The sequence below is a fragment of the Oncorhynchus mykiss genome, chromosome 15, assembly GCF_057628025.1.
Source record: "Oncorhynchus mykiss isolate SJ-2025 chromosome 15, ASM5762802v1, whole genome shotgun sequence".
Classification (NCBI taxonomy): Eukaryota; Metazoa; Chordata; class Actinopteri; order Salmoniformes; family Salmonidae; genus Oncorhynchus; species Oncorhynchus mykiss.
The window spans coordinates 55,881,255-55,893,882 of record NC_143036.1 but is presented as its reverse complement, the minus strand read 5'-3'; the positions used below and the strand labels follow the sequence as shown (position 1 = coordinate 55,893,882).

Genomic DNA, 12,628 nt, shown 5'->3' with positions numbered 1-12,628 from the left:
TAAGTGTAGAATTCTGTAGTAATACTGTAGTAGAGTCATATTTACTGTAGTTATAGTGTAGACTAGAGTACTGCCGTAATACTGTATTAGAGTATTGTTGACTATAGTTATAGTGTAGACCAGAGTACTGTAGTAAAACTGTATTAGAGTATTGTTGACTGTAGTAATAGTGTAGACCAGATTACTGTAGTAATACTGTATTAGAGTATTGTTAACTGTGGTAATAGTGTAGAGTACTGTAGCAATACCGTATTAGAGTATTGTTGACTGTAGTAATAGTGTAGAGTACTGTAGTAAAACTGTATTAGAGTATTGTTGACTGTAGTAATAGTGTAGACCAGATTACTGTAGTAATACTGTATTAGAGTATTGTTAACTGTGGTAATAGGGTAGAGTACTGTAGTAATACCGTATTAGAGTATTGTTGACTGTAGTAATAGTGTAGAATACTGTAGTAATACCGTATTAGAGTATTGTTGACTGTAGTAATAGTGTAGAGTACTGTAGTAATACTTTATTAGAGTATTGTTGACTGTGGTAATAGTGTAGAGTACTGTAGTAATACTTTATTAGTGTATTGTTGACTGTGGTAATAGTGTGGAGTACTGTAGTAATACTTTATTAGAGTATTGTTGACTGTGGTAATAGTGTGGAGTACTGTAGTAATACCGTATTAGTGTATTGTTGACTGTAGTAATAGTGTAGAGTACTGTAGTAATACTGTATTAGAGTATTGTTGACTGTGGTAATAGTGTAGAGTACTGTAGTAATACTGTATTAGAGTATTGTTAACTGTAGTAATAGTGTAGAGTACTGTAGTAATACTGTATTAGAGTGTTGTTAACTGTGGTAATAGTGTAGAGTACTGTAGTAATACTGTATTAGAGTATTGTTGAATGTGGTAATAGTGTAGAGTACTGTAGTAATACTTTATTAGAGTATTGTTGACTGTGGTAATAATGTAGAGTACTGTAGTAATACTTTATTAGTGTATTGTTGACTGTGGTAATAGTGTGGAGTACTGTAGTAATACTTTATTCGAGTATTGTTGACTGTGGTAATAGTGTGGAGTACTGTAGTAATACCGTATTAGTGTATTGTTGACTGTAGTAATAGTGTAGAGTACTGTAGTAATACTGTATTAGAGTATTGTTGACTGTGGTAATAGTGTAGAGTACTGTAGTAATACTGTATTAGAGTATTGTTAACTGTAGTAATAGTGTAGAGTACTGTAGTAATACTGTATTAGAGTATTGTTAACTGTGGTAATAGTGTAGAGTACTGTAGTAATACTGTATTAGAGTATTGTTGACTGTGGTAATAGTGTAGAGTACTGTAGTAATACTGTATTAGCGTATTGTTGACTGTGGTAATAGTGTGGAGTACTGTAGTAATACTGTATTAGAGTATTGTTAACTGTAGTAATAGTGTAGAGTACTGTAGTAATACTGTATTAGAGTATTGTTGACTGTGGTAATAGTGTAGAGTACTGTAGTAATACTGTATTAGAGTATTGTTGACTGTGGTAATAGTGTAGAGTACTGGGGTAATACCGTATTAGTGTATTGTTAACTGTAGTAATCGTGGAGTGCTGCAGTTTGGATGTCAGCCAGTCTGTAACTGTCGGGCTGTTCATTTTCCACCTGGCTAACTCAGTTCTGCCTGTGGACCCAGCTCACCATCTGTACACACACACATACCGGCACGCACACGTGCACATAGACACATACATGCACACACACACACACACCACCACACACACTCACACATTACACACAGCCGTGCTTACGCCTGAACTGGTCTCATGTGCCTTTCAGTGTCTCTGAGGAGAAATGATGAGAAAAAAAGAACAAGAGGAAGAGAACACGTCCCATTCCGATGGAAAGAACAAACGCTGCTCTCTAGTGTACTGGAAAATGGATTCCTCTAGTTTGCATAGCTTTCTTCCTCTATATGCAGTGTTAAACCTGTATGCAGAATCACATAGGTAATGTAGTTACTGTGAAATAAGGGCCTGGGTTTACAGTACATGCTTCTTGTACAACCCTACAGCTGTTCAATCAATGACAGATATTGACAAGCTGTTCCCTTGGGTCTCTCGTGTGTGTGTGTGTGTGTCTGTGTGTCTGTGTGTGTGTGTGTGTGTGTGCGCGCGCGTGTGTGTGCGTGTGTGCGTGCGTGCGTGTGCGTGTGTGTGTGCGTGTGTGTGTGCGCGCGCGTGCATGTGTGTGCGTGTGTGCCTATGCGTGCACTCAGTGACTTCTCTCTGTGTTCTTGGTCTGTATGCGACCTGTGTTTAAACCCATCAAGATCAATACTTCTCTACTCCCTGATCTCTGTCTCCGCTATAACTGCTCCCACTATCACTTGATTGGCCTAAATACACACATACTCACGTAAAGGCGATGCACACAGGCACACACTCTCTATCTTGTTATCAACAGTATCGTTCTCTCTCTCTCTCTCTCTCTCTCTCTCTCGCACCCGCCCTCCCTCTGTCCCTCGCTTTCTCTCTCCCAGGGACATGAGCCAGCCACACAGAGTCCATTACTGCCAGGTAATGGTTGAATGTCGCAACCACAGGATGTCGTTAAAGACCTGAGTGAAGAGAGCTCTAATGGGTTTTGTTCAGGTTGAGCTGATTTCGCACAGCAATAGAGATAGGCCGCGTCTCAAATGTACCCTATTCCCTATGTAGTGCACTACTTTTGACCAGGGCCCATAGCTAGGGTATCAGAGCATCAGGCCACTTTGAGGAATCTATTAGCTCTCTCTTTCTGCATTGCTGTTCAATCTGTTTGGTGAGTCAGTCATCAGGGTCACGGTGTTTGAGGAGTTAATACGAGGTGTTTAAGTAAGCAAGATGATCAGGATGAATCAGTTGTACTGCTTACATAGGAGTTTCTGTACAGCAATGGGACACCGGTGTCTATCCCTGTTTCAACTCTCTGTAACTGCTATAAAACATCTCTGAAGTGCTGTTTTTGAATCTGTGTTTGTGTGTGAGAGAGAGAGAGATTTATTTATCTGGTATCTCATCTGATCACACAGCCGTTTGACCTGAGAATGTGGGAAATGTCCGTCCTGTGCTCTGCTGCGGTCGGTTGTTTATGATGCTGCTCTGTTTACCGAACACTGAGAGAGAGTATTATTGGAGGCCGACAGAGACATGAGAGATAGAGAGAGGAGAGAGAGATGGAGTATGCGGAAGCCTCCCACACAAAGGATTTGCAAGGTCTCCCGTCCACTTACCCTCTCTCCTCTCGCTCACGCTCAAAATAAATCACTCAATATAGAGTTACTGTGTGCTCTCTTCCTTTTTGCCACATCTAACCCTGAAGCTTGTGATGAAACACACAGACACACGTCGACAAAGTCATAAAACCAACTAGTGCTGTGTCTCAATAGTATATAGTGGCTTCCTCTCCTTGTCTCCTCTCCTTCATTTGCTCTGACCTAAATGCACAGAATGGGTTAGAGTGATGCAGGTTGACGTTGATTGTCAGGAGTCTTGTCCTGGAAGCCGAACTGTTTAGATAGATCAGTTGCAAAGTCAAAATGGGCTATATTGTAAAAATGTAGGAAAACTAAAATGTGCTCTTTGGTCTTCATTTCGAAAATCAGATTTTATGACTTTGTGGCAATGCCAGCTAGTGACCACTCTGCATAGCTGCCTCCAGAGCAAGATTAATGACGGAAAAAAACGAACCTGCTAGAGGGATATGGTGGATATCTACTAGGTTCACAAATCCAGTACTTTCACATCAGTGCATTTAGATGTAGGATCTTCATTTGATCACTCTTTTGTTGCTCAGAATTTTACACATACACACTTTGTGATTTACGTACATTCTATGAAAACCCACACTAAGACACGGTTATATTAACAGTATTTCACTTTTCACGTAGCATACTTTTGGCGTAGCCTATCCACCAGTCAAGCAACATTATGGACTACACTGTTGCTGCATGATTTATTTTGCTGTGACAATATAGGTCAAATTAAAATCCAACATCTGTAGGAAGGAACGTAGATATGGGAAGGATACCACTTTAGACAATTGAGATTCACCCTATGAAGCACAGTTTATAGTGGCTATTTACTTTCACAGATTCCCTGGTTGAAATGGCTTCACTATGAAATATGAAAAAACCTCTCCTCTCAGTTGCAAAGGTGTGAAAAAAGTTCCAGAGGAAAATAATGGTCAGAAAGAAACTACAGTTTATGTTTTTGCAGTAATTCAGGACAGGAAATACCAGATTGAATGTTGTGACGCTTTCCCTGAGCACTGTGTAATTGGCCATGGCTGTTAGGGGAGTGTGTTAGGGGAGTGTGTGTGTGTGTGTCTGTTATTTCCCAGGGCTGTGGAGAGTGATTCTTGGCACTTGGATCTGATTCTAATGATGTTGCTTACAGTAAATCCAGCTATGCTCTGCACCGTAAAAAAAGGGTGTCTTCCACATTTAACCCAACCCAACCAAGAGCTACTGCTGTGGACATGCCTTTTTACTAAACTAAACCTTTTTGTTTGCTGAACTGGTCTAGACCGGAAACAGAGAGTAGAGAGGAGAGGAACGGAACTGAAAGGAAAGGAGCTGTAGGGGGCCAGGAATATTGGAGAGCAGCCTGGTCACTAGAAATAAACTTCAATTTCGGACGTTTGAAAAGGTCCTGAGAACGTCGATATATGCCTTCCTCCACGCTCACATTTTTTTTTTCACAAGCGATTCCCGAGAACTCTCCAGGAGCTGGAGCTTGCAGCTTAGAACACTGCACCACCGCAGATCACAATGCTCTAGCAAGCCGTGAGAATAATTCCTGCTAATGTTGCGTTGTTTTGAATTATTTTTGTTTTAAGCCTTTCCAAAACCATAGCCCTAACCTTAACCAATCGGAATGAATGTCCAAACCCCTCAAATGAACTGTTTTCATTGTTCCCCCCTAATCAGGGACTGATTTTGACCTGGGACACCGGGTGGGTGCAATTGATCATCAGGTAGAACCGAAAACCAGCCGACTCTGAACTTCATAGGGTAAGAATTTGAATACCCCCGGCCTAAACGGTTACCATTTGAGTTGTTTCTGTTTTAACCCTATAACCACGCGGAATTAATGCTGGAAAAACAGACGTTCATCCATAATACGTTGCATTTCGAGGGGAAACTATGAGATCTTGTTGCAGCGAGAGCGGCATGTTGACATTGACAGGCGACTGGCGTCCAGGCGTCCATTATGGCCCAACTCTGCTATGACAAGAGGTGCCCATTATGGGTCTACTCTGACACGGCAGGGATGACCTTTTGACAGGAAGCATGTGCTGTATTGGTTAACAGGTCAAAACACTGATCCGCCCTGGCGACTGCTGTTGGGTGGTCTCAGGAAACTCAACATGGATTTATTGTAAAGTTTTGTCTAACGTCTGGACTTCAAGGAATGAGGTCCATCTCCATCTCCGAAAACAAGATGAAACACCATCTGTCCCTCTTGTCTTATTTGTGGTAAACAGAACAGGGTTTCACAACTCTCGGTCCTAGCAGGGGATGTTGCTGCCTGGTCCCTCAGATTTCACAAGTGACAAATACAAGGGGGTCTTGACACCAGCTCTTCCACTCTTCCACTGAACACTCACCAGACCTAGCCAGGTAGCTGTGGAGTTGTTATGTTATTGTGTTATTGTTATGGTGACTCCCTCTACTGTCCCTGTGTGATTGAGTTAGTCACTGCTACCCAGGCTGCTCTCATCCTCTCCCATCCCTCCCTAGGTTATTTATACAATTATCACCTCTGTAGGAGTAGAGCGGTCACACACACGGGAACGGTCACACACACACACGCACACACAGCAACAGAGACATGGTCACAAAGCCGGAGATGTTCCAGACAGCAATAGTCAGTACTCTAACGGTGCACTATTATGACGCGTTAGATTAGTTTAGTCTAGTCTCCAGTGACTCCTGGGGATGGCAGCTAGTGGTCCTGTACGTAGCTCAGTTCATAAGAGCATGGCACTAGCAACACCAGAGTTGTCGGTTCAATTCCCACTGGGGTCATATACCAAAATGTGTGGACTGTTGTCACTTTGGGTCAAACTGTCAGCTACATATATTGCATTACAGTACTGTATTGGCCAATTGTATTCAAGCATACTAGACTTTGGATACATGTTTACTGTATAGGAGATACTTTTTTTCTTGTTTTGGACTTTTTTCTTGCTTATTGGTATTGTGTTGATATTGTATTACTGCACTGTAGGTGTTAGAAACACAAGCATTTTCGCTGCACCTACTGTAATCTGCTCATCTGTGTATGTGACCACTAAACTGTGATTTGATATATACAGCACATCTCTGATCTTGTCTCTCAGATAAAAATAAAAAAAAACTTGCTGTGAAGTAAAATCATAGTAGTCATCATCATAGTAGTACATTCGAGTATATATCATACTTGTTTCTACTTTACATACTGATAGGTTTGGATTGATGAACTTTAAATCCTTATAAATCATTAGTTGTAATAGAGAAATGCCATAGCCGAGGGGCTACACCAGAGGTTCATGGTTATCTGTAGGAGGAAAGTATACGGCGGGGGCAATTAAGCTTGGAATGTACTGAGTGCAGGGAAAGTGATCACATGTGGCAGGAATTGAAAAAGGGAGAGAGCCAAGGATTAGTGATGAAGGGGGGTCGAGATCAGGTCAGGTCACCTTAAGGGAGAAATAAAAGTCTATGGACCCTATTACTTAGTTTCCTGCTTAAGCAATAAAGATAGAACGTTTGTTCAGATGTGTGGGAGGAGACTCAGCACAGAGGAAGGGTTAAATATCAGTGCTTATGTGAACAATGTCTTTTGTCTAATGTAGCTGTATGGATCCTGTGGGAAGAATTCAACTGGGTTAATAAGCTTTCATAGTGTCCATGGAGTTTTTTTACTCTGAGAAATAGAACCGAACACTACCATTTTCATTATGTAGGTCTCAAAATATGTAGTGAATTATAACAGTTTACATGTCAAATTCTATACATTTACCAGACGTTGAAGTGATCATCAATTAAGAGTAGTCGGATTAAGGGCGTTTCACACATCGTTTTGAGCTATAGTTCGCATCAGAGTTTGACTATGTATTACATTGTATTTTTGTCATTTGGTCCGGTTGGTTTCACATTGCCAAAATTGTCAAATGAACAGAAATTCCTAAACAACCACTTGTCTATGCACGTCATTTGTTTATTGGACAAAAATGCTCGAGCTACATCCATTTAGGATTATCATAAAGCATCACTTGTGCGTCCCAATCTTCCTATTACTTTCGCTTTGGTCTTCCAACAACATGCATTAGAGGAAACAGCGCAAACCACTCTAACTGCGACACGAATAGTCTATATTCAGTACCCTATTTCCCCGGTATAGACCCGGGCTCCTTTAACCTGCATCGGATGCGCTCATAACTGCCCTGATATTAACAGAACGTTTCAGAGAGCTCAAATTATGATCATGTGTGTATTTCATGCTCGCAGTCAAACAACCAATGACAATGCGCAATTTGGGTTATTTTCCTGTCTTTGGTCCAGACTGCGTTCTCACCTGCAGCGAACCGCACCACCTTAGGAATTGAATTGGAGCGAACCACAGAGCGTTTAGTGCGCTCCCGAGTGTGGATAGTTTTCACACCAGTCCAAACTTACCGAACAAAGAGGTTAAAAAAAAAAAAGTTAGGAAAAAAACAATTTGGTGTGAAAGCCTCTTAAGTAATAGTAAAATGTATTTTAACAAAAGAGAATAGAATCATAAAAGTAATGTGAGCATTGTATGAACATGTATTGCAATGTGAAACATGTATTTCTACATTTTGTGAAAAGTTGACTGTATGGTTTGTTGTGTTGTACTTTTAGAAAAAAAAGCCTTTTTGATGATCTGTTTTGAGTTTTGTAGGAAGAGTCGTAAAAATGTACCACAGACCAAAGCAATTCAAAAAACGATGTGTGTTTGCGTGTGTGTGTGCGTGCCCGTGTGTATGTGACCATCTAGCGGAAGCTTAACCTTCCTTGCCTCAGTACACACAGCTGTGTGGATTCGTATGGAGTTAGGAGTTGTCTTGGATAAGATTAGTTGCTTCCATGCTTAGAGAGTAAACAATGTCAGCTGCTCTTCCATCATCTTAATAAGAGATCTATGGTATCTAAGTATTATTTTGACTAGTGCTAGTAGTAGTGTGGTAGCCAGGCGTTTGGTCTGAATGTTTTATGCATTTTCTTTATATGTCTCTCTGTGTTGAGCAAGTTTTGTCTTGAGCCATAGCTGTCTTTGTTAGTTCCAGCTTTACACTGGCAAGAGCCCACCTCAATGGGCTCCAAAATGGATAACATGTGTTGCAAACGCAAAGACATCCCATTGAAGAGCAGTGTCCTGCTGTGAAACTGTCTCCCCGACATGGCTTCCTGTCTGCTTTAATGTCAGATTTCAGAGTGCATGCATCTGGCTGCCAAAACATAGAAGCCCCTGTCACAAACAGCGTGTTTAGTATGTGTGTGTGACCCACAGAAGCTAGTCTGTTGCCACAGCAACCACTGGTCTGTCTATTCTATCATGGCCTTGCCAATACACAGTTGTTAATGGGCGCTGGAGTGACACAGAAGCGCACACACACACACTGTCCTGGGATATGTATGGGATGAATGTAGATTCCAAGGAATGGCAGGATGAAATGCTAAGATTCAGACTCATCCTTCCTCCTTACTCTCTGGTTGTGTTTTCTCTGACACTCTTACAGATATGAAATGAGTTAAAGGAGGATATAATGTCCCCTCCTTCCCCCATTACTCCCTTTAACATCTCTCCCCCCCCCCCTCTCTTAACCTCATTGTTGGCGCTCTTTGTCTCTCCTCCTCTGCACTCCCCCGTCCCCCCACACACACAGGTAGGTATCAGGGTAGAGGCAGAAACGGTGTGCGTCAGCGTGCCGTGACGTCTGCCTAGCAAAGTAATAGCGTCACCTTTGCACAGCTTTCCTGCGCTAATTGACCGTCTTTCTCTCCCCTTACACTCCCTTGCTTATTGTCCCCTCTCCTTCCCTTCCCTCTCTCTCTCTCTCTCTCTTTCTCTCCCTCCCTCTTGCTCTCTCTCCACCCCCTGTCTCCCTCCTTTTCTTTTCCTTAAGTCGTCGGGCACCAGTGTGTTGGTAGACATAGCGGTGATGGGGGAAGCCCATGGATTGATCTCAGACCTGCTGGCGGACCCCTCTCTGCCCCCCAACACCTGCAGTTCCCTGCGGGCTGTCAGTAACCTGCTCAGTACCCAGATCAGTTTGCAGCCGCTGCACCGGCCTCGAATCAGCCCTCTGCAGGCACTCAGCGACACACACACCTGCTCCGACTCCGAAGACTGGCCAGAGCGAGAGAAACTGGCCATCCCAAAGGTAAAGGCTACTGTACTTTTATAGACACATGTAAGTATGTATAGTATGTGTGCATAAACACACACATACACCCACACAGGTTATGAGCGCGCGTGAAAAATCGGAAATGTTTTATTCTGCCGATTTAATGAACTAACTTTTCAATGAGAACGCTTTGAGCTTTGAATGTTCATTTTTTCTGTTAGTTAGCACTTCTCTCTCTCTCACACACACACACACACACACACACACACACACACACACACACACACACACACACACACACACACACACACACACACACCTCCTCTCAACCTCATCCACACAACCCCGTATCACCTCCCCATGCTGGAAAGACCCTATAATGTAGTGAACAGTGACGCACATTCCCACAGAAGGCCTTTAATGTTTAACAAGGCCAATACTTCAAAATGCATGCAGGCACTTAGTGTGGAGGTGAGACTAAATAAAGCGTGTGTGATGCTATGCAGGATACCCCGAGAAGCTTTAAGCAGCCTCATTGAACTCTTTATTGATTCTACTGATGTAGTTACTGTCGGGTTATGTAGGCTGTAACTAGGGCCTGGTTTTTCCTTGTCGGGTGACGTTTTCAAGTCGGGGAAAAACGTTGGGTTCGTGGTATGGCTCATGGACACCAAAGCATTGCACTAGTGATTGTGGCTAGTCAACTATGAACATAGCCATAATGCCGAGTGTATGCTGTGTATTCGGTCAAATGCTATATATTTAAAAAAAACTTGAATTGAATTCCATCTCTGGGGTTAATATATCATAACAGGAAGTTCTTTGCAGACATATAGCTCCTGTATCGGTCCTCAAACCCTTACCCTACTCCCTATAACTACTACGAACACGTGTGCTTAGCTTTACATCAGCAGTCTAGACCCCACTACCAATCTGTCTCTTCCTCTGTGCTATCTCACCATCTACTGTATCTGATACTGTAGCGCTCTACTCTCCTAGCTAGGCTGTTGACCACATTTCTGGTCTCCACTCACTCCAGACTCTCAGCCTGTGAATTAAAGGTGATATTCTGGCATTTCTGAGTGCACACAAACACCACTGAGAGTCTCTGGTTCCTGAGCTGCTGCTGTTTTATCTGGGGTTCTCCACACCTGTGTCAACACAGAGTCTATCTGAATAAAACAGTGTCCGTCCAACATAAGGGACGAGAGTTCACCCCCCCCCCCCCCCCCCTTACTCTCTCTGATGGTTAAAAGTAATCAAAACACAATTTAGAGAAGGTCGTAGTGAGGAGGTGAGGCCCTTACATCTGCTACCCAGTCCTCATTGCCCCTTTACTTCCTTCCTCCTTCCCTCGGATCAGGATACTGTCTGGTTGTGCAGTTCTGTTTCTTGTATAAGAGCCGTTTCAACGTCGTGAAGCTTGGTCTGCTAGACAAAACACTTTCTGAAATTCCAGAGAAGAGATGTGCTACTCCGGAGTATTGGAGTTTTCCCGCCTGAAGACTGTGTGTGTGTGTGTGTGTGTGTGTGTGTGTGTGTGTGTGTGTGTGTGTGTGTGTGTGTGTGTGTCGTTGGTAACTCAGTCTGAGGGCCTAAGGGCCTAGGACAGAGAGAGGCTAGCTAAATGCAGTCCAGAGGAAAAGCTGTTTTGCTTGCACTGTGTGCCTCTGACGATAATGGGTTTAGATTAGAGACGTTATTTATGCTTGAATGCTCCCCAAAACCTTTTTCTTTGGACAAATGCTGCCAAACCAATGTTTTGTATTAGACTGTGGTGAAAAACAAACACATCGTCGCTTCAAGTTCAGCATCCCAGGCGTATATAACAATTGTATAGTAATGGAAAATGTAGCTTGTTCTTAAACCAAGGCTCTCTCACCAGAAAATGTATTAATTGTATTAAATATACTGAACAAAAATATAAACGCAACATGTAAAGTGTTGGTCCCATGTTTCATGAGTTAAAATAAAAGATCCCCAAAATGTTCCATACGCACAAAAAGCTTATTTCTTCCAAATGTAGTGCCCAAATGTGTTTACATCCCTGTTAGTGAGCATTTCTCCTTTGCCAAGATAATCCATCCACCTGACAGGTGTGGCATGTCAAGAAGCTGATTAAACAGCATGGTCATTACACAGGTGCACCTTCTGCTGGGGACAATAAAAGGTGAAGTTTTGTCACACAACACAACGCCACAGATGTCTCAAATTTTAAAGAAGCGTGCAATTGGCATGCTGACTGTAGGCATGTCCACCAGAGCTGCTGCCAGAGAATGTAATGTTAATTTCTCTACCATAAGCCACCTCCAACGTAATTTTAGAGAACTTGGCAGTATGTCTAACCGGCCTAACAACCACAGACCACGTGTAACCATGCCAGCCCTGGCCCTCCACATCCGGATTCACCTGCGGGATCACCTGAGACCAGCCACCCGGACAGCTGATGAAACTCAGGATTAGTTCTGTCTGTAATAATGCCTTTTTTTTGTGGAGAAAAGTAATTCTGATTGGCTGGGCCTGACTCCCTAGTGGGTGGGCCTATGCCCTCCATGGCTGCGCCCCTGCTCAGTCATGTGACATTCATAGATTATCGCCTAATGAATTGATTTCATTTGACTGATTTCCTTCTAAGAACTGTAACTCAGTAAAATTGTTAACTGTTGGATTTCGCTGATATATTTTTATTCACTAGTACTTCATGCATCGCAAAGTAGTATTGACATGCTATTAGACCCAGATAGATTTCAGAATAGATTCAATGAGGCAATGTTTAGAGCCCATTAGACACAAACCAGGGGTGATATGAGGAGGTTGACCCCTCCCCCTTGGCCGTGACACAGACTGTCTTTGTGAGTAACTGAAAGAGACATGGCTCACCTCGATAGCATCAGACATCTGGACCTCTGTAACCCTTTAAATCCTGCTCCGAGACGCTGAGTCTGTGAGCCAATCACCCTGTGTCTATCTCACCATCAGGTCGTATTGAATGTCATAAGGACGGCAATGACTGTACTCAAATTATAACCAATGGAAATACTAATCCATGGTCCTGAGAGAGAGGCTTTAGAAAGAGTAGGGTGACAAGACTGACCTGGTATGCTCTCCTGTGTTTCAGATGGATTAATATGCCAGGAAGCACACACACACACACACACACACACCCACACACGCACATATGCATACACACACACAAGCCCAGGAAAGAGTGAAATATTAATGTTCCTGTCAGCAAGGCTTTTCTCTGGTTC

At 42.8% G+C, this 12,628-nt stretch overlaps 1 protein-coding gene across 2 annotated transcripts in view; it reads left to right on the top strand.

Annotated features, from left to right (window-relative positions):
* The window catches only part of LOC110490286 (phosphodiesterase 3A, cGMP-inhibited), an 84,252-nt gene that overhangs the window by 49,956 nt on the left and 21,668 nt on the right, over positions 1-12,628 (top strand). For both annotated transcript variants that reach the window (XM_021563587.3, XM_021563586.3), the window contains one exon: positions 9,156-9,413. In XM_021563587.3, coding sequence (XP_021419262.3) covers positions 9,156-9,413 — 258 coding nt within the window. The remainder of the gene's footprint in view (positions 1-9,155; positions 9,414-12,628) is intronic.